The 22,898-nt window shown below is 65.8% G+C and overlaps 2 protein-coding genes across 4 annotated transcripts in view; both read left to right on the top strand.

Moving 5' to 3' along the window:
* Nucleotides 1–625: 625 nt before the first annotated feature.
* NDUFS5 (NADH:ubiquinone oxidoreductase subunit S5) lies at nucleotides 626–1,669 on the top strand. The gene is made up of 2 exons (XM_084300821.1): nucleotides 626–946; nucleotides 1,369–1,669. Exons 1-2 carry the CDS (start codon nucleotides 731–733, stop codon nucleotides 1,471–1,473), a joined length of 321 nt encoding a protein of 106 aa, XP_084156947.1. The 5' UTR covers nucleotides 626–730; the 3' UTR covers nucleotides 1,474–1,669.
* Nucleotides 1,670–12,285: 10,616 nt separating this feature from the next.
* The window catches only part of MACF1 (microtubule actin crosslinking factor 1), a 132,368-nt gene continuing 121,755 nt past the window's right edge, over nucleotides 12,286–22,898 (top strand). For all 3 annotated transcript variants that reach the window (XM_084300707.1, XM_084300715.1, XM_084300710.1), the window contains exon 1: nucleotides 12,286–12,409. In XM_084300707.1, the coding sequence (XP_084156833.1) occupies nucleotides 12,316–12,409 (94 nt within the window). In that variant the 5' untranslated portion in view covers nucleotides 12,286–12,315. The remainder of the gene's footprint in view (nucleotides 12,410–22,898) is intronic.

Here is a 22,898-nt window from a genome sequence, read left to right as displayed (position 1 = left end):
AACGAGGCTGAGCTCGTTAGGGAAGCTGGGGCTGCTCACCCCAGCCCTGGGGGCTGCATTCGGGCATCCGGAGGGACCTCAGAGGCTTGGGGGGGCTTGGAGACAGGGGTGGGCTCTGGGATGTGGGTACAGCTGGGGGGAAGGCTGGGTGGCACCCTAATGAGTGCCCCTAATGAGCAACGCCCTAATGAGCCCCCCTAATGAGCCCTCCTAATGAGCCCTCCTGCCCACGGTCACAGCACTGTGGTGGGGGGAAGACACAAAACCCAAAGAATTGGGATGCTGTGAGACCCTGAAAGCCAGAGACTGGGGGCACTGGGGGCACTGGGTGCTGGGAGCACTGGGCACTGGGGTCACTGGGGGCACTGGGAGCACTGGGAGTGCTGGGCACTGGGGTCACTGGTGACACTTGGATCACTGGGAACGCTTGGATCACTGGAGACACTGGGACCACTGGGCTCACTGGGCTCACTGGGAGCACTGGTGGCACTGGGCCCCACCGGCAGCAGGGGGCGCTGGGGCGCGGCGCGCTCTCCGCCCTCCCACCACCAGGGGGCGCTGCCGGGAGGCGCCGCCGAGCCCCTCGGCCGTAAAGCGCGGCGGGGGTGGCACGACAGCGGCCGCGCTTGACGGCGGCGGGCGTCGCGCTAAGGCCGGTGAAGGACGGCGGTGCTGGTGCTGCTCCCGGTGCCCGTCCCGGTCCCGGTGTCGCTCCCCGCCGGCCGCCGCCATGCCGTTCCTGGAGCTGCAGCGGCAGCTGGGCCTCGACCTGGACCGCTGGCTGCTGCGGCAGAGCGCGACGCAGCCCCACGGCAAGGCCGGGGCCTGCCACGCCTTCGAGCGGGAGTGGGTGGAGTGCGGCCACGGCCTGGGCCAGACGCGGGCCCGCCGCGAGTGCCAGCCCGAGTACGAGGACTTCATGGAGTGCATGCACCGCACCAAGCTGGTGAGAGGCCCTGGGCTGCTGGAGCAGCGCCTCCGGCCCCTCGGTGCCCTCAGGGGGCCGGCAGGGGGGCTCTGGTAAACAGGGGGGGGCCCAGCTGAGCGCCCCGGGGGGGTTACGGGGGCCTCAGGGGGAAAGGGGGTGCTGGGGGTTGGTCAGGGGTTTGTGTGTGGTAGTTAATTGAAGAGCTGGGGGGCATGGAGGGTCAGCCCTCAGCTTTCTCAGGAAGCAGAGAGCGTCTCTGACCCAAAACTTGTAATATTTAATGCTAAAATGTGTCGTGACAGCACTTAATGGAAGGGTAAGTGTGGGTCGTGCATTCATGCAGCTCCCTTGGGGCTGTGCCAGGGTTCTGCCAGAGGCTGTGTGAGTGCTTGTGACTGCCTGTTGTACATCCCTGTCAACTGTCCCATGTGCTTTGTCAGGCTGCACGTCTGAAAAAGATCCTGGAGCAGCGGGACAAGATGATCAAGGAAGGGAAGTACACCCCGCCTGACTACCAGAAGAGCCAGGAAGAGCCCAAGCCTTGATGCGCATGGACCCCACCTCAGTCTGCAGCTGAGCAGTGAAGCCCCTGCAAGGAAAGCGCCCGGCACGGCTGGGCTCTGCTGCGGCTGCTCCACGCACCGTGGGGTCGGGGCTGCCTGATGGCCTTGCCCCGACTGGAGGGGAATGACACCTGTGTCAGGCATTAATTCCCTGCTAGTAAATGTTTCCTTTGGAGCAGCACGCGGCTCTGTCGTGTCCTTCAGAATAAAATATATTTGAGTGTCCTTAGCCATCCTGCCAGGTTAATGCCCTGAGGTGCTGCCCTGGGGCTGGGGATGACCAGGAGCTGTGTCCCTCTGACGAGGGTGGCCATGGCCCTTGGTGCTCGTGTTCCCTCCCTGCCTCACTTGCAGGCAGGGCAGTCAGCCCCAAATGTGTGTGGGGACAGCCTAAAGGAGTAAAAACCCATCCAAACTTGTCCTGCAAAGCTCCCTCCTAAAGAAATGTCCACACCTAGCACAGTTTTACAGGCAGGATTCATGGCTGGGCTGCTCCCAGTTGCTTTCCTATTCAAGATATTAGTGCGTGAGGTGAAAATCTGCTCAAAATGCCTCTCTTTCACTAGGATTTGGGGCAGAAACAGCTAGATCCAGCTTCTCTCCTATCATTTTGTTTGTGAGTTTTGTTTCCCTTGCTCAGGGGCTGGGAGGCTTTGCTCTGGAACCCGGTGTGTCAGCACCATGCGTTGAGCCTGGCAGCGAGCAGCGGGCCCTGCTGATGGCAGCTGCAGCAGCCCTGGCCCCTGTCCCGTGGTCCTGGCCGCTGGGGCTGCCTGCGCCACTGTTCCCTCTGTAAAAGGGAGGATTTTCCACGTTCCTCCCCAATCCAGCACGGTTTTGTAACAGCATTAAAGCAGGTGAGCACCTGGAAGCAGAGAGGGGAAGTTTCTGTGCTTTAATCTGGGGTTTTGATTCCGGTGGTTGTGGGTTTAATGCTTCATCTTTGGTCCAGGAGTGTGTGAGGTTCCTGAGGCTCCCAAAGGAGGAGCATCGCCTCTCTTCGGATGAGAACAGGCAACGGGCTGCCTGTTCCTGGGCTGAAGATGACCGTAATGGGCCCATTCGTCCCCAAAATGTGTTAAAAATGACTTTGTGGTGGGAAAGAGTGGCTGGTTTCATCACCAGCGTGTGTTTTGGTACCTCGCTCCTGAAAACCACGGGGCTGGCACGGCTGTAAGGGGCGAGCTGCACCTCTACGAGGCACGGCACCGCTGGGCGATGACAAAAACGATGGCAGAGGTTTGTTGAGGTCGAGCACGTGGGGGAAGAGCCTGGGGCGAGGCTGCTGCGTCCTCATCACTGCTCTGGCCTTGTCAGGAGCCGTCCCGGGGGGGGATTTGCCCTTGGCAGGGCTCATGCGGCGGGCGGCTGCTCCCTTCCCCCAGCCCCAGATGGAGCCTCGCGGGGCCCAGATGGGTGCCCGCTGCTCGGGCTGATTCATCGCGCGCGGGGGACGGAGCCACCTTCCTGGCGGGGGCTGGAGGGAGCGGGGGGCAGCCCCGGGAGCCCTGAGAGCCCCAAAACCTGGGGCTGGGGCTGGGGGCTCCGAGCCAGAGGCATGGAGGAGGTTTGGGGTCAGCCTCGACGTGAGGAGGCTGCCCCTGCTCAGCCCCGCGCTCACAGCGCTGCTTGAGAGGTGCCTCTCCTGGGTTGTGCCCAAACCAACGGGATTTTATCAGCAGCTTTAATATTTTTCTCTTGTTTCCTACCCGTGGATGGATCGCAGAAGGGGTGATCCTGGTCCTGGGTGGGATTTCTTTTGGGGGACAAGGAGGGGATCCGGGCATGGGGCGCCTGAGATCTGAATTGATCTGATGGTGGAAATGGGGCGGCTGCCTCGCTTTATGTAACGGCCCGATAATCCTCCGAGATCCCGTTTGGTGCTTTCAGATATGAAAACTGTTTGGTGGCGATTCATTGCAGCAGGGGAAAACTCACGTAAGGGCGCTGGCGTTCAGGTGGATTAAAGAGCTCCGGATAGAAAGGCAGGCAGAGGGGAGCCCCCCGCGCAGAAGCGAGGGGGGAAAACATCAGAAAGATGAAAGAGCCGCGTGAAGAAGCGGGCAGAAATATTCACAGCTTCAGGTGCCAGCATCCCAGGAGGCTGCCAGCAGCGGTCGGAGCAGGGAAAACGTTAACAGGGAGAAAACCACGGCTGGGGAGAGAAATTCTGGCTGGCACCGTGCACCCCGGCACCGCCGCGTGCTGTGCAAGGAGCCCGGCACCCTCCAGGCTGCAGCGTGGCCCCCGTTTACCCAGTGTCAGCCCCTGGGGTTCAGAAATTGGAGGATCAGGGCAGGCTGGGCCAGCGGGAGGTTAAATCTGAGCAGCGCCTGCAGCCGATGGCTCGCTAAGGACAAGGAGGAATTATTCTCCGGAGAGGAGCCGCGGGGGGAGCCGATGTGGGGATGTGGTGGGGGCAGCAGCGCTCCTGGCCCCCTGCGGGTGACCGTTCCGTGGCAGCTCGACTGCGACACTCGTTAACTCGGCTGCCTTAACGAACCCCTCGCGAGCGGGCTGTGCACGGTGACGGCATCTCGGAGCCGAGCCGCGGCGGCGCAGGCTGGTGCGCGGCTGGGAATTGCTGCTCTGCAAAAAAAAAAAAAAAAAAAGAAAGCACAGGGCCAGGCTGGGAACGGGGAGAGGAAAAAAAAGAAAAAAGGGCTCAGCAAAAAGGCAGCAACTTGGTGGTGTCGAGCGTGACTCATCTAATCGAGTTGTCCAGATGTCGGAGGAAATATCGAAATCTATCTAAACGCTCCTGCCTCCCAAGTGGCTCTTTAGACCAATCCAAAATCTAATTGCTCTGGCGATGGATGTTAACACAGCCAAGGGCAAGCGGGGGAATCGCGGGGACTGAGAGGAGCTGAGGTATTTGTCAGAGTGAAACGCCGTGTTAGAAATATCAGCTGATAAGGAGAATAGCCAAAGACCGGATGAAAAATATTGAGGTCAAGAGAGAGAAATCCACCTCCCGCCCCGCGCCACCCGGTGAGAGGAGCCCATCGCTGCCCAGGCAGCACCATGAGGGCGTTACAGGGCAGCGGGGCCCGGTCCTCCTCAAGTTCCTGCTGCAAAAGGGACCTGCAGCACCCGCAGCTTCTTGGTGCAGCCCACCACCGAGCCCTGAGGGTGATTTATTGACAGGTTTATACCTTGGTGCCTGCTTTCGTGTCGCTTTGGTGTGGAGCGAAGCCGCGTCCCAGCTGGGATGGAGGCAGCGAGGCTGGGACCGAGCTGGAGGTGGGAGCCCGGGGAGCCTCTTGGTGCCTTCCCCAAAGCCTTCATCCCCTGGGGTCCTGCTCCCTCCTCCCCAAAACCCGAAGCCTGTGGGAGGTGGGTGCTGGGGCTGGGTGAGCCACCGCCTCCCCGCAGCTCCCGCAGCCCCCTGTGTGCCGGGAGCCTCCAGCAGCTTCTCCAGCTCATCTGTGCCTTGGAGAGAGGAAATAAACAACTCCCGCAATATGAATAATTTATAAAAAGTCAAGGGAAAAGGCAGGTTTGATCTGCGGGCTCTGGCAAAGGTTTTAACGAGGGACTGGGGGACAGACCCGGGGGCAGAGCTGCCTTCCAGCTGATTTGCAGGGGCGCAGTCACAGCCCAGGGCTCGGCTGGGAGGTGTCTGCCCGTGTCCCCACAGCACCGAGCGGGACCCCACGGCTGTCAGGGAGGGGTCTCCATCCATGGACCTGTTTTACAGCACAGAAATGGGGGGGTGAAGTGATTCAGGGAGTGCAGCCAGCGTTGTGGTGGAGAGCAGGACCCCACCCCAGCCCCTGCCTCCCCCCTGTCCTGAAGTAATGCCTCCCCTTCCCCGTCTGGGCAAAACAACGCCCGATCTTAACCCAGATTCACACAGCACAGCGAATCCAGATCAGCAACGTGCTGCAAAGGATTTTTGGAAATGCGTTTTGGGTGTGAAATGCATGCAGGTTGGGACAGGCAACGTTTCCTGGCCGCCTTCCCTCGTTTATTCAGGATTTAATACGGCGCAAAGTCGCCCGGTTTGCTCCAAGGGCTTCTCGAGGAAGGGGCCAGATGCCGCCGGCTGGTGGCACCGCGCAGAGGTGACGAGGGGACGCGTCCCTTAGGGCACGGCTCGGGTACGTGGTTCCCCGTGGCCAGCAGCCTGGCTCAGCCTCGCGTGTGCCCGCTGATTCCTGCAGCCTCACCACCCCAGCAGCAAACAGTGCCGGCCGCAGCGGGCAGGAGCAGGAGCACGGCCAGGGCACGGGGATGTCCTGCGGGATGGGAAAGTGCCACCAATCCATTTGGGTGCAGCAGGGGGCAGCGAGGCACCCCATGGCACCAGCAGGATGTGGCTGAGCCACCCAACCTGTCCAGGAGCCGCAGGTCTGACCCCGGGCGCTTTCCTCCTCCAAAGGGGTCTGAGGCTGCTGGCCCCTCAATGCCAGCCCTCCTGCCCCCTGCTGCTCGCCAGTTTTGGGGTCGCTGTCCCCAGCCGTGCCAAGGGTTATCCACCCGTGTCCAGTACGGGCAGTGCCAGCACAGCAGGGCTGGTGCTGGCCCAGGAGGATGTTCTTTGCAGCACCCCCTTTACTCCACCCCCGGTACCTGAGCACTGCTCCAGCCTGGCTGCAGCATGATGGGGGTCCCAGGGAGCTCCCCCCTTGTTTCCAGCCCCTGTTTGTGTCCATGAGGCCTCGGCTGCTGCCACAGCTCCAGCACCACAACTGTGGGTCCTGGGGGCTTCCAGCTGACAGCTTTCTCCTGTGCTGCCCTCAACCAAGGTTACGTGGTTCCCCCAGCTGTTCCCGAGCTCCCATCCCTCGTGGGGTGCTCGGTGTCACCGTGCCATGTGCCACCACACCAGAGGTACTCGGGAAATAACTGCGGGGAAGGGGAGGAAAGGATCCGGATGGGATCTGAAAGCTGGTGGGGGAGAAGCACCCCGGGCTGCACTGAGATCCCGAGGCACCGGGGCCACGGGGCTGGCCCGGCCTCGTGCAGCACCACGGGAGCCTGGGGCCGTGGCACCGAGCTGCTTGCTGGTGCTGAGCGTCTGGATCTGCCGTCAGCCGGAGCGGTTTGTCCTGCTCCGCAGAGCAGCCGGGGCTCTCCTGCTCCAGCTCAGCCCCTGCTCCGGGCTGCTGCTGCTGCTGCCCCTGCCCGTGCCACGGCTGCTCCCCGCATGGACTCGGGGATGTCTCGTGGCTTCACAGGGAGGTCCTGAGCAGCACGCAGCTTCCCAGCGTGGCTCCAGCCCAATCTGAGCCTGTCCCTGCTCCCTGCACCCTGCTCCTGGCCTCCTGCACCCTGCACCCTGCTCTCTGCACCCTGCACCCTGCTCCCTGCACCCTGCACCCTGCACCATGCTCCCTGCTCCCAGCCCCCTGCACCCTGCTCCCAGCCCCGCCGTGCTCCCACCAGGGTTGCAATCAATGTGCTGCTGTAATTAGCCAGGGCCCGGGGGGAGGACGAGGCAGGGAGGCTGCTGGGGACAGGGGGTGCCCGGGGAGGCCGTGCGGGCTGGGGGAGGGAGGCTGCAGGGGGCCCGGGGAGCCTCCCGTGCGCACCGGGGTTGGTGCACGAGGTGGGGGTCGGGGCAGCTGCGTGCACCGGGGGGGTCCTTGGGGGTCCCTGCGGCTGGGGAGGGGGCAGCGGGGTGCGGGGGGGCCCCGGGGCGCTGCCCGTAGGGGGTGGCGCAGGGGCGGCACCGGGGCCGGTCCCCGAAGCCGCGCGGGGCGGGAGGCGGCCGGGACCCCCCCGCCGCTCCGTGCCGCCCCGGTGGGCAGGGCCGGGCCGGGCCGGGCCGGGGGGAGGCGCCGCGGCGGCGGGGAGCGGCGGGGAGCGCACGGCGGGGCCGGCGGCGGCGGCGGCGGCGGCCGGACCGGGAGCGCACGGCGGGGCCGGGAGCCGCGGGGCCGGGAGCGGCCGCACCGGGAGCGCAGCGGGAGCGCCGCGCCCTGCCCGCACCGAGCCGAACCGAGCCGAGCCGAGCCGCCGGGGTCGGAACCGGGGCGCACCGGGGGTGAGCGGGGCCGAGGCTGCGGGCGGGGGGCGGCCACGGTGGGCACGGAGCGGGCGGGGGGCGGCGGCGGTGCCGCGGGAGGGAGCGGGGATGGAGCGGGGATGGAGCGGGGAGGGAACGGGGATGGAGCGCGGATGGAGGGCGGCGGATGCGGCCCCGCTGCCTCCGCACCTGCTGCCCCCCCCCTCCCCAAAACCGCGCTGCCCAAACGGCCCCGGACACCCCCCTCAGCGGGGCCGCGCCCGCCCCTGCGCATCGAGCCCCCGCTGCCCCCGCACCGCCCCCCCTCCCCCCCGGTCCCCAAAAAGGGGCGAGAGCCGCGGCCCCCCCCGGGGGCAGGCGCGGGGGCTGCCCGCAGCCGCGGCTGGTTGATGGGGAGGGGGTGGGGGGGGCTCGGTCGTTTTTTTTCCGCAGCTTTTCGGTGGGGGGCGAATGAATCATGCGAGCCGCACTCCCTGTCGCCGGTTTTGGGGGGTCTCTTTGTTCGTGCCTCGCCGAGCACACACTGGGGGGGGGGCGAGGAAGGGCTCGGCTCCATGGAGGCGCCTCCTCTGCCGCCGCGCATCGGCTGCGGGGCTCGGGCGCTTGGCGTGCATTTTTCCTGGCCGAGCTGGAGGGTTACAATGAGAATGGGTTTTAAGCACGTCTCGCGCAAGGTGCTTATTTGCCCAGCGTGCATACGCTGCACAGCTCACCCCCTGCTCGCTGCAGAAAGCCCGACCATTTTCTCCTAACGTGATTAATAGGATTTTTAAAGCAGCTCCCACTCAGAGGGGAAAAAAATACAAAAAAAAAACCACAAACCCAGGTACAAAGGGCAGGGCAGCTCCCACGGCTCCTTCTCGCGCCGAGCACAAAGAAACCGAACCCCAGAGGCTGGGCTCTGCTTTGTGGCAGCGAGCTGGTGCCGGGGATGCCGGCGTGACCTTTGCTGGCAGAGCGGTGGCCGTGCTGCTGACCCCATTCCTGGGGTCCCGGCCACCAGACCAGCACTGGGGACACTGAGGCAGCGCTCAGGAGCTCCGGGGGGGGGCTGATGTACCCAGCAGGAGGGTGCCCGGGGATAGCTGCGAGGACAGACGGCCGTGGCAGGACGTTTGCCCCTCCATCACCCCTGTGGAGGGGAGGGAGAGGTAGGCAGTGGCCCGGCGTCACGCGCTGTTTGCTCCTTCTGCAGGCTGCTGCCCGCGGGGACGTCCTGCCCGTGCCGGGGCCATGTCGTCCTCCGACGAGGAGACCCTCAGCGAGAGGTCGTGCCGGAGCGAGCGCTCCTGCCGGAGCGAGCGGTCGTACCGCAGCGAGCGCTCGGGCAGCCTCTCCCCCTGCCCCCCCGGGGACACCCTGCCCTGGAACTTGCCCCTCCACGAGCAGAAGAAGCGGAAGAGCCAGGACTCGGTGCTGGACCCGGCCGAGAGGGCTGTCGTCAGGGTCGCAGGTAAGGCGGCGCCCGCTGCTCGGCCGTGCCGCAGGGCCCTGGGGTGGGGGGCTCACCCTGCGGTGGCCGAGGTGATGTCAGGGGCTGTCCCTGTCCCCCCCCAAACTGCGGTGCAGGACGCCCATATTCAGACCTCCATGGTGCCACGGAGAGCGTGGCCAAGGTGGCTCTGCTGTGGTGGCCCTTGGCTGCTGGCCGGGCACGGGTCGGGGTGGGTGGAAGCCCCTCGTTGGGTGTGTTTGCACCCAGCAAGGTGCCAGGGGCTGGGCACGGGGCTCACGAGCGAGGCAGGACGGAGGCTGGTGGGGCACAGCCTCGTGCTGGGGCAGGGAGGACACGGCCTTTGGCGCTGGTGTTTTGGCTCGGTGGCGGCTCTGGGCAGGGCTCGCTGTGGTTTGGTTCCTGCTCTCGGCACGCTGTGCTCAGACGATGACTGGGCACCTCGGAGGCTGTGCTGGGTGACACCAAGGTGCCAAATTACGGCCTAAATGGGCTGAATGGCTCCCCCGCTGGAACAATGCCCCCGGCCAGACCTGGGGGAGGAATTTGCCCCGGGAGGTTTTTGGTTTCCTCCCGGCTGCTGGCGGGGTTTGGCTGAGAGCTGCGCCTGCTCCTTCGCCACAGCGCCCATCGGCAGCCCTGGCGCGTGGCCACCGGGACCCCCGATGTCCTGGGACCCCCGCACTGGGGACGAGGACACCGGGAGCCTCTCCTGGGGCACCTGGCACCCCGGGGTGCTCTGGCTGGGCCTTTCCCAGCTGTCACCCCAAGGAAACCCCAAAGCCTGGCTTTGATCTTCTCGCAAAGGAGCACAAGAGGGGGGCGAGCACCCCGCCAGCCCCCTGCCCCCCAGTGAGCGACCCCGGCACTGGGCTCCCCGGTGCGGGCACACGGCCGCGTGCGTGCACACGTGTGCGGGTGGCCCCGGCCGTGCCGCTCAGGCTCCCGCGCAGTTTGGGGCAGGAAGAACCAGTCGATTCAAATGAGGGCTCCCAGCGCGCCGGCTGGGGCTGGGGGGAGGCAAATGCGCAGGGTGCGGCCAGGCCCTGCCCCAAACGCCCGCGCTGCCGGCACCGAGCACCCGCGGAACCCAAACCGGCACCGTTCCCGCACGGGTGCTGCCCGCACCGGGGTCCTGCTCCCCCATGGACCCCGTCCTGCCGGGGCTCAGCACCCTCAGGGTGCTGCGGGCGCAGCCAAGCTCGCCGCCGGGCTGTGCAGGATGCCGAGCGCTTGTCATCACGCCGGGTCGATGCAGGCTGTGATTAAAAGCGAGGGGATGTCACAAAACACCCAGCCTCACGCAGCTTCCCCAGTAAAAATAACTCGGGAGGTGCAGCCAGACAGCGCCGAGCCGGGGAAGAAAGAGTTGGAGACAGTTTTGTGTCACCGGCTTCGCAAACGAGCTGAAATATTGATTCGGATCCCTGCATTATTCAGCGTGGCGCCGCACTCGCCCCGGCACCTGTGCCCCCAGGGGGCTCTGACCCCCCTTTAGGGACAGGAGGGAGCAGGGCTGGGGGCAGCGGCTGGCCCCGGCCGCTGGGTGACCCGCGGAGGGGACAGCGGGGACGCCGCGGTGGGGACAGACCCCAGGGTGCCCCCTGTGTCCCGCTGGCTCCTCTGATCCGTGTCCTGGGGGACCCCCAGGCAGTGCTGGGACACCCCGTGACAATTTGCTTCTCGTGGGCTCGGGGCTGGCTGCGGTGTCACCTCTGAGTGTGTGCCCTAGGGGACGTGTGGTGGCACCGCCGCTGCCCGTCCTGCTGGCATCTTCACCGGGGGGGGGGCCGGGTGCTCGCGGTGTCCCCTCTGGCATCGGGGCCAAGGAATTGGGGACGTGGGGATGCAGCCATGCCTCGGGGAAAGGGGCGGCCAGGGGCTGCAGGTGCCAGGGGCTGGGGAGGGGCTGGGGGCGCCTGTCCCCGTGTCCTTCCTGGGGGGGGGACGCTGGGGACGGGGCTGTGTCAAGCCTAACTCATCCGAAATGAGTTTGCCCTTGGTCCTGTTGGGGTCATGTTCTGCTCGGGGGGTTGTTTGGGAGAGTCTGGGGTGGTGCTGGGCGATGCTGGGTGATACTGGGTGATACTGGGTGATACTGGGTGATACTGGGTGATGCTGGGTGATGCCTGTTTGGGAGCGGGGTGGGGACGAAGCCAGCCCTTGGGGACGGACGGGGAGGATGGCACGGGGGGGACACAGCCCCAGGGGACCCCCCCGGACCCAGGATTTGTCCCCATTAGGACTGTGGGTTTTGGTGGCCAGGACCGGGGGGGACGCTGGTGGCTGGCGCTGCGGTGCCGTCCCCATGGAGATGTGGGGTGCGGACCCTCGGCACCCATGGGTGCCGCCGGGGGACCCGGGGGTGCCTGGGTGGTGTCGGGGACCCGCGGTGATGTCAGGGCTGTGGGAAGGGGCTTTTCTCGTCGCCGTGGTTACCCAGCTGGCTGCGCTCGGGTTGCCATGGGAACAGCGCAGCCCGGGCGAAAAAGCAACGTCTTGCGGCGGCCAAAAAAGGCTGGGATTTGCCCCAGAAGGATGGGGGGTGGGGGCAGGGTGCTGGGACACAGTGCTGTGGGTGTACTGGGAGGCACTGGGAGGCAGTGTTCTGGAAGCACTGGGAGGCACTGGGAGGCACTGGGACATATTGCTCTGGGTGCACTGGGAGGCACTGGGCACGGAGCTCTTGGTGCACTGGGAGCACTGGGAGGTGCTGGGACGCATTGCACTGGGAGGCAGTGGGTGGCACTGGGCACGGTGCCCTTGGTGTACTGGGAGGCACTGGGAGACATTGTACTGGGAGCACTGGGAGCACTGGGAGGCGCTGGGATGCGTTGCACTGGGAAGCACTGGGCGGCACTGGGTGCAGTGCCCTTGAGTGTACTGGGAGGCACTGGGAGGCATTGTACTGGGGGCACTGGGAGGAGCTGGGACGCATTGCTCTGGGAGCACTGGGAGCACTGGGAGGCGCTGGGTGGCACTGGGTGCGGTGCCCTTGATGTACTGGGAGGCACTGGGAGGAGCTGGGACACATTGCTCTGGGAGCACTGGGAGCACTGGGAGGAGTCTCCGGGCTCGGTGCAGCCACCAGGGGGCGCAGCGGGGCCGGTACCGGCTCCACCACCGGCGGGGCGGAGCGGGGCGGAGCCGAAAGGGGCGTGGCCACTTGAGGGCGTGGCCAGACGGGGACGGGCGTGGCCCGTCTGGCGGGGCGTGTCCCTCCGGGGGGGGTGGGGGCGTGGCATCGATGGGCGTGGCGAAGAGGGGGCGTGTCCTGGGGGCGGGGCGTGGCTCGGCGGCGGCGCGGGGCGGAAGCGGGGCCGCGCAGAGCGGCGGTGGCCGCGGCGCCGGGAGCTGCTGGCGGCGGGGGGGGGGCGGCGGCGGCACAAAGGGCGCCATGGCCGGGTACGTGCCGGGGCTGCTGCCGGCCAACCGCAGCCAGGAGAAGGAGTTCGAGCAGGCCTACGAGGACGTGCTGGAGAGATACAAAGGTGCGGCCCCGGCGGGAGGCGGAGGTGGCGGCGGGCGGCCCGGTTACGGGCCCGTGGGGGGGGTGGGGGGGGGTGGGAGAGAACCGGGGTGCGCACGGGTCCCCGCCGGGCTGCGGGGGGGCTAAGGCGGCGGAGGGGTCCCGGGGGGTCCCGGGGGGGGCCGTACCCTTGCAGCCACCCCCCGTTCTCCCTCCTCCCCCGGTCCTGTCCCACTCGGTGCCCCCGGTTTGTGCCCGGTGGGGGCAGCCCCGGGGCTCTGCGGCCCCCCCGTGCACCCCGGGGGTCCCCCCGTGGGGTTGGGATCCGCGCCTGGGGTACCGGGGGCGCAGTGCCCTGAGAACGGAGCATGGGGGCCAACCCCCCTCCAGTCATCCCGGGGGTACCGGGACGCCCCCCCCAGGGGTACGAGGACCCCCCTGGGTGTCCCCGGTCCTGTTCGTGGGGGTTTGGGGCCGTGGGGCCGGGCGGTGCGGGCGGTGAGTGTGCACTTTTGGTGGCTGCGGGCACGCTCCTTGGCGGCAGTGCTCCATCACCCCTGGCCGTGCAGGGGGCTGCTTGGGGGGGCTGGCTACCGGCCCCCGGGGCTCCCACCCCCCGGGGCTCCCAGCGCCCTGCCCCGCTCCAAGCAGAGCAGCCGGGTCTCCAAAGCGCCGAGCCCCAAGGAGCAGGCGCTCTCTCCGTGCCCTTTTCCTTCTTGCACACAGAAAGGGCAGCGATGGATTCCCCCGGTTCGGGGGGTGCTGCTCAAATGTTCCCCCGTGGGCGCAGCGTGGGGCCTCTGCCTCCGTGGGGAGAGGGAAAGAGAGAAAGGCAGAAAGCCCCTTGTGTTGTCTGGGCTTGGGAAGGCGCTGGGTGACGTGACCCAGCCTGTCCAGGTGCTTCGTGGGCTGGTGTTCAGGAAAAAAAAACAAAAAACGTGGGGTGGCCAGGCGCCGTGCGGAGGTGCTGAGGGCAGCGCAGGGAGATGGGGCTGGCGTGGGAAGGGCGCGCTGACACCCTGGGCTCTGCTCGGCATCACTCCTCCCTCACTTCTCCCAAGTCCCAAAAGAGAAAATGAAATCTCAGGGTGTGATTTGAGCCGGCTGCAGCCCCACGGCCCCGCTCGCCATCCCCCAGCGCCGCACCTTGCTCCGGCCGTCGGCTGCGCTCAGCCGCGATGCTCCCGTGGTCAGGGGACAACCTTCTCCGGGCTGCTGCGGTCGCTGTGCCGGCTGTAGGAAGCCGGGAATCGCCTGGAAATGTCCCGCTGGTACCGCTTGTGGTCTTGTTTATGGAGCACATTCAGCGCAGGGGAAGTGAGTGTTTGTGCAGGATGGAGGCTGGCCCCTGCCTCTGCTCCTTCCCAGCTCCCGGCTCTCCCAGGACATCTCCTGCTCGCTGCGGGGCCTTGCTCGAGCTGGGAGCTGCACTGAGAGCTGCCGAAATGTGCGGGGGTCACCTCTGTGAGCGGAGCTGTTTGGTTAAAAACCAGCTTTAAAAACGAACCTGAGCACTGGGGCCTCTGCCTGGAGCCAGCCCGGGGAGGGTCCCGGAGCTGGTGCGGTGGGCGCCGGTTCCCCGGTTACAGAGCTCGTCTGGAGCTGCAGAGCAGGGGTTAACCAGATGGCAGATCCCCGTGATTTCTTTCTTTATCAGGCTCCCACTGTAGGCAGACGAGATGCCGAGCGTGATTCGGGTGTCAGGTAGGTGTTCTGCTTCAGCGCCGCTGCTCGCAGCCGGACTGCTCCCGCGCAGGTTGGTGGAAGAGGCTGGCAGCAGCAGCAGCGTGGGCGCTGCGCGGGGGCACGGCTCCGTGCTGCTGCGGGGGGCTCTGCCCACCCCGGCGGTGCCCCGGTCCCCAACGGGGGCGGGTGGAACGGGGTTGGGAAGCAGAGGAGGAACCAGGGGCTGCGTGGGCTCGGGTGCCTCCTCACAGAGCATTGGCACCCTGGGGTGCGCCATGTCCTCGGGGAGAGCACACAGAGTGAGCTGTGCTGTCCTGAACGGACCCAGGCACCTCCAGCTGAAAAAGCCGAGCTTCCTGGGGCTCACACGGGACATCTCTGGGATCTGGGGCTCTGCCGAGAGCCGGCGGTGAGCGTCCCAGCGTGGTGGGGCCGCACCCAGGAGGCTCGGCACGGCGCGGCGTGGCGCGGCTCCCAGCCCCGCTTGCCTCATCGCCGGATGGTGATGCTGTGGCACATGCCAGGACGTGCAGCGGCGCTGCTGACGGTGCCCATGAGAACGGTGCAGGCGGCTGCGGTGCAGCACTCCCAGCGTGGTGCCTCCCAGCTGGAGCAGGGAGTGGTGGCGGAGGTTTTGGGGACGGGTCAGTCCCCGGGATGCTGCTGCAGTGGTGGAGCAGGTTGAGGGCTCTGAGCTGGAGGAAAAGCCCTGGCTTTCCTTGCAGGTTCCTGGCATGTTGTGTGGCTTGGTGTCCAGGCTTGGCCTCTGTTCCCAGCACTTGCCACGTCCCCGAATTTGGCAGGGTGCAGGCACACCGCGTCCCTGCAGGAAATCGTGAGGCCGAGTGTGGCCCCATGGGTGCAGCGCAGGCTGCGGGCGGTGCTGCCAGCCCCATGCAGGTATGGGTCGTGCTTTCTGTGCTCAGAGCAGTTTAACCATCAACAAATCAACCCTGGTGAGATCCCTTCTTCCAAATAATTAACTCTTTTTGGGGGTTTGAGGTAGAATTTGGCGGTTAGCATCAGAGGATCCCCTTCCCACCCGTCCTTGCCTTCTCTTCCTTCCCCACAGTGCCACGCGTGTGGCCCGACGTGTTTGCACGGGGGCTGGCGTGTCAGCACGTCCGTGTGAGCACACTTGGTGTGAGGTTGGGGACATCTGCCCCGGGGCTGGAGGAGAACAGGGCAGGACGGTGGCGTGGATGAAGCAGGGTGCGTTGGAGCCCTCCCTGTGGCAGGCAGCCTGGCTGGTCCTGCCCATCTCCAAAGCAGCTCTGTTTTCTCCCAGCAGTCTTATCTTCTCCTACACGAAACCTAACTGGAGGTTGTACGTCCGGGTCTTGTCTGTGCTCCAGGGTGGGGGTCTTGGGCCGGAGGCAGCGCTCCCGGCAGCGGGGATCAGCCCCACGACCGCCTGCATCGCTGCGCGGGGCCGCGTCCCGCCGCGGGGCAGCAGCCGTTGTGCTAAGATAAACATCATTCCTCGCTGGTGATGAGCGGGCTGCACGAGGGCTCTGCAGCCTGCCAGCACCCCGGCGGGACGGGTGGCGTGTTGGTGAGTCCTCGCGGCGGGAGGAAGCCCTTCTTCTTCCTCTCCATCGCCTGGGAAGAGAGGAACTGGGCGCTGCCACCTCACCGGGGTTGCTGCTGTGGGCAGCTCCGTTGCGTGCTCTCCACGAGTCCTCCTGTGCTGCTTCCCTGGGCCCTTCCCGGAGTGCTCCGGCTGCCCTGAGCCCATTAGATTTCCCCTACTGGACCCGATGACTCTATTTTGGGAGGCACAGGGAGGTGCTGAGAGGGACCGGACACCCGGGGGTCTCGGGGCGGTGGCGCGGTGCCTGGAGCCGGCTGCCCACGAGGCTTTGTTGGTGGCTGAGGTGGAAGCTGGGCTCGTGGTGCAAGATGCTGTTTTGCTCGCGTTTGTTTTGGACAAGAGGGAAATGAAGCCGGTGGTTTTTCTGGTGGCAGGACCCACCCTGCCTTGCCTGGCCAGGTTTCTGCTGCCTTTGCAGTGGAGTCACCGTCATCGCCGGCACGTGACGGCGCCTCCCGAGCTCCTCTCCCGTGCCTGCCGGAGGCTCGCTTGGCCGGGAGGCTCGTGGCCTCCCTCCTGCGGCCAGCCCCCAGCCCCAGAACCTGTTCCAAGCGGATGGCAGCGATGGAAATTGTGTCAATTCATGTCACCGTGCTCCGAAACCACCGCCGTGGCTCTGCGAGTTTGGCTGAGCGCTGCCGTGGGGCATCGGGGGGTTGTCTGCTGCTCCTCGCTGCTTCTCTGCTGTTTTCCAGGGGAACTGCTGCTGCTTTGGGGACAAACACCCTGGGGAGCTTGAGGCCATCGCCGCCAGCGTGGGGCGGCAGCGCTGCGGTCACCGCTGCGGTCACCTCTGGCACGGTGCCGCCAGGGGCGAGGACGTGCCGGGGCCGAGGCCGTGCCGCACCGGTACCTGGCGCCGGGAGCCTTTGATCTCATCTCAGCAGCAGGTTGGAGGGACTGCGGATGCCAGGGCGCTCGGAGAGCAGCCCGCGGTGTTCTCGTGCTCCCTTTTTTTTAGGTGCCGTGGCGCCGTTTGTGTCAGTTCAGCCTCGGAGCCTGTTCCTCCTCGGCTCGGTGAGGCTGAGATCTCCGACCTCCGTCTGCTGGTCCGCGGCCAAGCTCCTTCCCAGGCTGGTCTCGTTCGTGTCAACTAAGTTTAGACTGCAATGGACATACCAGGGCTGATGCCAGCAGGAAGAAACCGCTCCAGTCTCCCAGGGAGAAGCATAAAAAGAGGATTTTTTTTTTTTCCCCCTGCTCATTCCTGGAAGCGTTCTAACAGCATTGTTTGAATACCGGGGTGATTGATCCCTTTGTGTGCACCTAAAACAGAAAAAATCCGGCCCGTGGAGACGCTGGGGGACGCGGGTTCCTCCTGTCTCTGCGGGGAGCACTCCAGCTCCTCCTGAGCTGTGCTGGGCTGAGCTGAAGCCCCTGGTCTGAGCCCTGGGCAGGGGCTGTGACCGTGGGCACCGCGGTTCGGCGGGGCTGAGCTTGCATCCATCACATCCCCAGGAAGGAGCAAAACTCAGCCTCCTTCATCCCCCATTCCCTGGGGGTTGTTTCTTCCAGCAGCCCCTGCCTGTGCCCATGGCGAGGAGCACGAGGGCAGGGCTGGCTGGTGCCTGGTGCCTTCTCCACGGCTCTTTATGTTGGAGTGGGGGGCGCGGGGGCTCGCGGTGCCTCTTGGGGATCCGCAGCAGGGCCGGATCCCGGCAGCCCGGCTCTGTTTTTGCAGGGCAGGTGAGGCAAGAGCCGCCCGCGGGGCGAGGAGGGGCGGCGGCGGTGGGTGTGATGGCTGGGGAGTGCTGGGAGCCCTAATTACGGGGCTGGGCCTCCCGTCCCCTGCACTGCACGTCCCGGCCGGGCGCAGGATGTGTGCCCCAGCTCCTCTCCTTGCCACGTGCCGCAGGGCGAGCAGGAGCGTGCTGTGCTGCCCCTGCTCCCTGTGCTCGGTGGTCCCATCCCCAAAGGCACCGGGTCCCTGCTCGGTGCTGCCCTGGATGTCCACGTCCCACATCCCCAGCAGCTGGGCTTGCAGCGTGCACAGAGTGCTGGCCCCCAGCTCCTCTTCCTTCCTTCCTTCCTTCCTCCAGCCTTGCTGGAAGCCCCACATTTGATGTCTCAGCACTGCCCTGGCTTGGCTGGGGGGACCGGGCCAGCAGCCAGGGCTTGGGGATGTGCAAACGGCTCCAGGATGGGGGGGGGGGGGAAGCCCTGTTGGGGAGCGCTCCCCGCAGAAGGCAGCGTGTGCAGAGGATGTTTGTGTTAACGAGCTGGGAAGTTTCGCTTCCAAGCCCACGTCCTGGGGTTTTCTGCCTGGGGATGAATCCCATCCGGCTCGGGGGCCGGGGTGGGGGATCTCCGGAGCAGGCTTCCTGTGGGTGAGGTGGTGTCAGGGGGCCTGGACCCCCAGATTTGGAGTGTCCCCAGCTGGGGACATGCCGAGGTGAGCCCTCGGATGCAGTCCGAGGTGTCCCCTGCCTCTGGGGACACTCAGATAAGTCCTGTGGTTCCTGGCAGGGGTGGCGTGGAGAAGCTGCTGGGAGAGGTGGCCCCCGAGATTTCGGGTAAGGAGCAGGGTGCAAGGAGGGGCTGGTGCCCTCTTGGTGTCAGCGGAGGTGTGAGCAGGGAAGCAGCCGTGCTGCTGGGGCATCCTGCAGCTTGGGGGAGCGTGTGCCTTGGGACCAGGAGCGTGTGCGTGCTGCGTCCCCGCAGGCGCAGCGCCGGGAGTTCCCACCTGCCCCTTAATTTCCTCTCTTTTATCAGGAATCCAGATCAGTCGGTTCTGGGCTGCTGGCTGAGGCTCTGTGAGGGCACGGTGACTGTTTCTTGTTGTTTCCCCGTGAATTAAACCTGCCTGATGCTTTTTCTCATTTCCTATTTGCTCCTGCTGCCCGGCGCTGCGCTCACAGTCCCCTGCCCAGGGCCATGTCCTCTGCCTGCCCTGCTGCAGGAGCTGTCCCTTGCTCCTCTCCTCCCTGTGCCTCTTTTTTTCCCCCATTTGCAGCTCGGGCCTTGAGGCCGGTGGCTGATGGAGCGTTTGTCGGTGTGGAGCAGCGTTCAGGGGGTGCTGTTCTGCTCCGTGTCCCCGGCACCGCCTCGCTCCCTCCTCTCCCGGCCGTTCTCTCACTTGCCCAGGGCGCAGACCCTGAACCTGTTTGTTCGCGGGGGCAGAAGGGCAAAGTCTCCTACCTCTCTCCAGCTCAGTTAAGGGTACAACACTGTCTTTTTTTTTTTTAATTAATAGTGATAAAAAGTCCACAGCAGGCTGCTGTTCTGGCCCTCCAGAAATGCCTTTGCCAGCAGCTTATTTTTCCCTGCGGGAAGCTGGCTGCAAGGGCTCCTGCGCCGGCGGAGCTCGCGCTGACCTTGGGCAGTGCTGCTACAGGAGGCAGGGACCCGCAGGGAGCTCCTCCTGCTCCTGCTGGGTGTGCTGCAGGCAGGTGAGCGGTGCCGGAGCACCTCGAGGCACCTCCTCACCTCGCTGTGGGCACGGCCAGCCCCTGCTCCCCGTTTGGAGCCTGTCCGGTCGATGTGACGGCTGTGCAGTGACGGCCACGTTCCTGCTGCAGGAAAACAACCGTGCCCTGGGCTTGTTCCTGTTCCTGCAGCGGGTCGTGTGTCTGTGCCCTGGCTCTGGCGGCGTCCTTGGCACGCTGTGAGCCGCTCTGCCCCCTGTGCAGGTGGCTCCTGCACCTCGGGGCGAAACTGTGCCGGGCGCTGCGGTGGGAGCACGGCTGGCAGGGACAGCAGCACGCAAAGCTCTCGGTGCGGGCGGCTGCAGACGCTGCACGTGGAGACATCTCATCCTCTCGGGCTGCTTGGGATGCTTGGGATTCTTGCTGCGAGGGGCAGTTGTTGGGCCGGGGAGGTTGGGATTCCTTGGCCAGGCAGGCAGCCGGGGCACGGCGGCCGTCCCGGGAGCTGCGGGCTCCCTCCGTGCTCCGTCCCCACCGTCCCCGCCGGCTCTCCTGTCCCGGCCGTGCAGCTCCAGGCCAGCTGGAGCAATCTGCCACGGGCCGGGGATTCCTGGCGTTCCCGGCAGGGAGAGGAGCCGGGATGCTGGAAAGGGATCTGGCAGGCGTCAGATCTGCGCCTCCTCAACGCCATCGGGGCGGGAGGAGAGGGGCTCGGCGTTCCTCCTCTTCCCAGCCCCATGGGGCGAGGATGCAGGCACCAGGGCTGGCTGCCACGGCTCACCCCTGCTTTTATCTCCCCAGAAGGACAAAACAAAGGTGTCAGGATGGGGGCACAGCCACGGGTGCTGGCGGGAGGGAGCCAGGGCAACGACAGCAGTGGCCAAGCCCGCTGCGTCCCCTCCTGTGCCTGGGCTTTGGGTTCCGCTGGAGCCTGCCTGGTGTCCGATCTCTCCCCTTTCCCAGGCAGGGAAGAAAATAAATGAAAATAAATGAAACGGGGCCGCTCAGCAGCTGGTCTGGCAGCATCGCCTGCTGCCTCTCGCTGGGCTTTGTTCCTCGCTCCAGCGCTTGGCACGGGGGTGATGGAGGGAAGGTGGCTGAGCGCTGGCGCGGCTTTGTGCCGCTGCTGGGGGGCGTTAGCACAGCCTGCAGGATTTGGGGTCCCCCGTGGCAGCCTGGGCTCTGCGGGGTGGCTGGGGACAGCGGGGACAGCAGGGCCCTGGAGGGGGCTGCACCCCTGCTTTCTGCCCCGTGCTCCCGGTTCCCTTCTCGCAGCCCCTTTGTCAGCAAGAAGCAGCTTTTTGTTTTTCTTTTTCCTTTTCTCCCCCAGAGGAAAATTCCATTGTGCTATTTTTAGTGGTGACAGCTCGGCTTCTTGCAGCAACTTCGCTCTGCTCCTTGCTCTGCCTGAAGGCAGCCGGGGGGTCCCTGGGTGTGGGGGCTGCGGGAGGGCCGTGGTGTGCGTGCAGGTGGAGGCTGCGGCGCGGCGCGGTGCCGATGGAGCGCTTCTGGCTCCAGCTGTGCGTGGAGATCCTTGGCAGAGCCCGGCGCGGCCGTGCATGGGCTGTTCCACGTGGCTGCACGCCAGCGGTCAGGTCTGCTTCCTCTCGCTGGGATGAACGAGCTCCTGTCCCCACCATGGGTCGATAAATCCCCCGGGGCTGGGGTGGCTCCCCCAGAATTGGCAGCGGTGGCGGGGGGCGCAGGTTGTGCCGGGGGGGGAGCTGTAATCCAAGCCCTCCATCTGCCTCACCGCCATTCCCCTTGGAGAGCTGGGAGCGATTGTGGTTCTTGTGTTCCTGGACAACCAGCTGTCGGGAGCACAAGTGGCAACTGGCCTTGGGAGCGTGCTGGGTTGGGAAAGGAAACCGATACGGCCGGGTGCGCGTCCGGCCCTGGAGAGGTGCGGGGCCGCCGGCACAGCGGGTCCCCACGTCCTGCTCGTGGTCGCCTGGCTGGGCAAACTGCTTCCATGGACGGGTGTGGGTGATGTGGGGGTCGGCGCAGGGTGCTGCTCGCTTGGGGTGTCCCCACTGTCCCCAAACATCAGGCTGCGGCTGGGGGGGGAGCCGGGATTCGGCACCGGGGTGCCTGTGGTGGGTGTGAGCCCTGCCGGGAGGTGCCAGCCCTGGCAAACCTCAGCCAGGTGGCTCCTCCAGGGGCTGTGCGGTGTGGGTCTTGCTCAACCCGCTGCAATCTCTTTGGACAGGTGACACAGGAACAACGCAATCCGCCACCACCAGGGCTGCGTTTCGCCACCGCTCCCTCCCGTGTCGCGCACCCCCCGCGCGCTTTGCAGAGCCAGAACCGCTGCTGGTGGGCACCACGACGTGGTGGTGTCCACTCCCCGAGCAAAGGCACAACCAAAAGCGCTGCCCCTGCGTGGCTGGGGCTCCCCAGCACGGCTTCTCGTTAAATTATCAGTCCTTAATTTGCCAGAAGAGCAGTGCCGTTCCCGGTGGAGGCCCCTTCCAGCACGGGGCGGGCACGGTGTGCGGCCGCCTTGCTCTGGGATCACGCTGGGCTGGTTTGTGCTGCCAGCACGACTTTTAAAACAAGAAAATCTCCTTGGGGGTTTTGTAACCTCGGCACGGGTGGCACGTGGGGAGCCGGGGCCCGGTGTGAGCAAAGCATCGAGGCCAAAGGCCTCGGGGAGCCCAGCGCCATAGGGTCTTTGCAGGGCACCTGGTTTTGGGGCAGCCCAGGTGTTTTTTGTGGTTCACTGGTTGCCTTTCCCTGTCCGCTGCTGTCCTGCCTGAAAGCCTTGCAGGTTTTTTTTTTGTTCCCCTCCCAGCGCTCGAGCTCCTTGCCCGAAATACCCGCAGGACACACAATCCCCGGGACCCCCAGCCCCCGGGGGGCAGGTGGTGGGAGCCGTGTGCGGGGTGCCCGCGGGGAGCTGCCGGCTCATTTGCAAAAAGGGGGGTGGCTTCTGCCGGGGGGGGGAGGTTTGAGCAGAGATCATCGAATAAGGAGAGGCAGGGCTGGGCCGCGGGTGGCCAAAGGGCAGTGGCGGCGGCGGCAGCGTGGCGAGCGCGGGTGGCTGCAGGGTGTCCTCGCCCCGATGCCTCCCAGCTGAGCAGCGGGGCGGGACGATGAACGTGGACAAGTATAAGAAGTTCCTGGATGGCCTCAGCACCCTAAAAGGTACGCCAGCACCCCTCGGACTGGGGGGCAGAGCTGCTCCCGAGCTGTGTCCGTGCTCCGTGGGGGTCCCGGTGCTGCCCGCGGGGGTCCCGGCTGCTCCCTCAGGGTCCGGCACAGCCCTGCTCGTTGCATCCTCCGGGGACTTTGAGCTGTACCCGGCTCCTGTCGGGACAGATGTGGCCTTTCTGCGGACAGGCGCCTGGGAGAGGCCGTGCCTGTGCCTTCCGTGGCTCTGCTTCACTTCCCTGTTTTGTCTTGGCTTTGGGCATTTAGCGGCATGTCAGGGCACAAAGCAAGCCGTGATGGCTAGCCTAGCCCCGGACTGAGCACAGGAAGTGGAAGCTGATTTGCAAATAACAATAGAAAAAGAAATTGAGCTCCAAATCAGCCCTTGGAGGGGAGGGGACCTGACTGCAGCTCTTGTGGCTTGGGTGCAGGTGTTGGTCTCCGCAGTGCCCGGCCATGGGTGCGCGGCGGCACCTCGCTGCGGGTAGGGGCTGGCAGCACCTGCATGCAGACCGGCGTTTTCCCTTTTTTTCCCCCCTTTTTTCTATTCCCAAACCTTTTTTTTCTGCTGCTCTGCTTTGCCCTGGCTCTCCCCGGGGAGCTGGTTGCGACACCCGATCGCGTGGCTGGCGGCTGGCAGGGCCAGCAGTGAGCCCTGGCCGTGGGCAGGGTGAGGGCAGGAGGGTGGCACCGGGGGCTCTGCTGTGGCACGG

Source organism: Netta rufina (assembly GCF_964035555.1).
Source record: "Netta rufina genome assembly, chromosome: 23".
Classification (NCBI taxonomy): Eukaryota; Metazoa; Chordata; class Aves; order Anseriformes; family Anatidae; genus Netta; species Netta rufina.
Note: the sequence above shows the minus strand (reverse complement) of the source record. Positions and strands in the feature narration are given on the sequence as shown.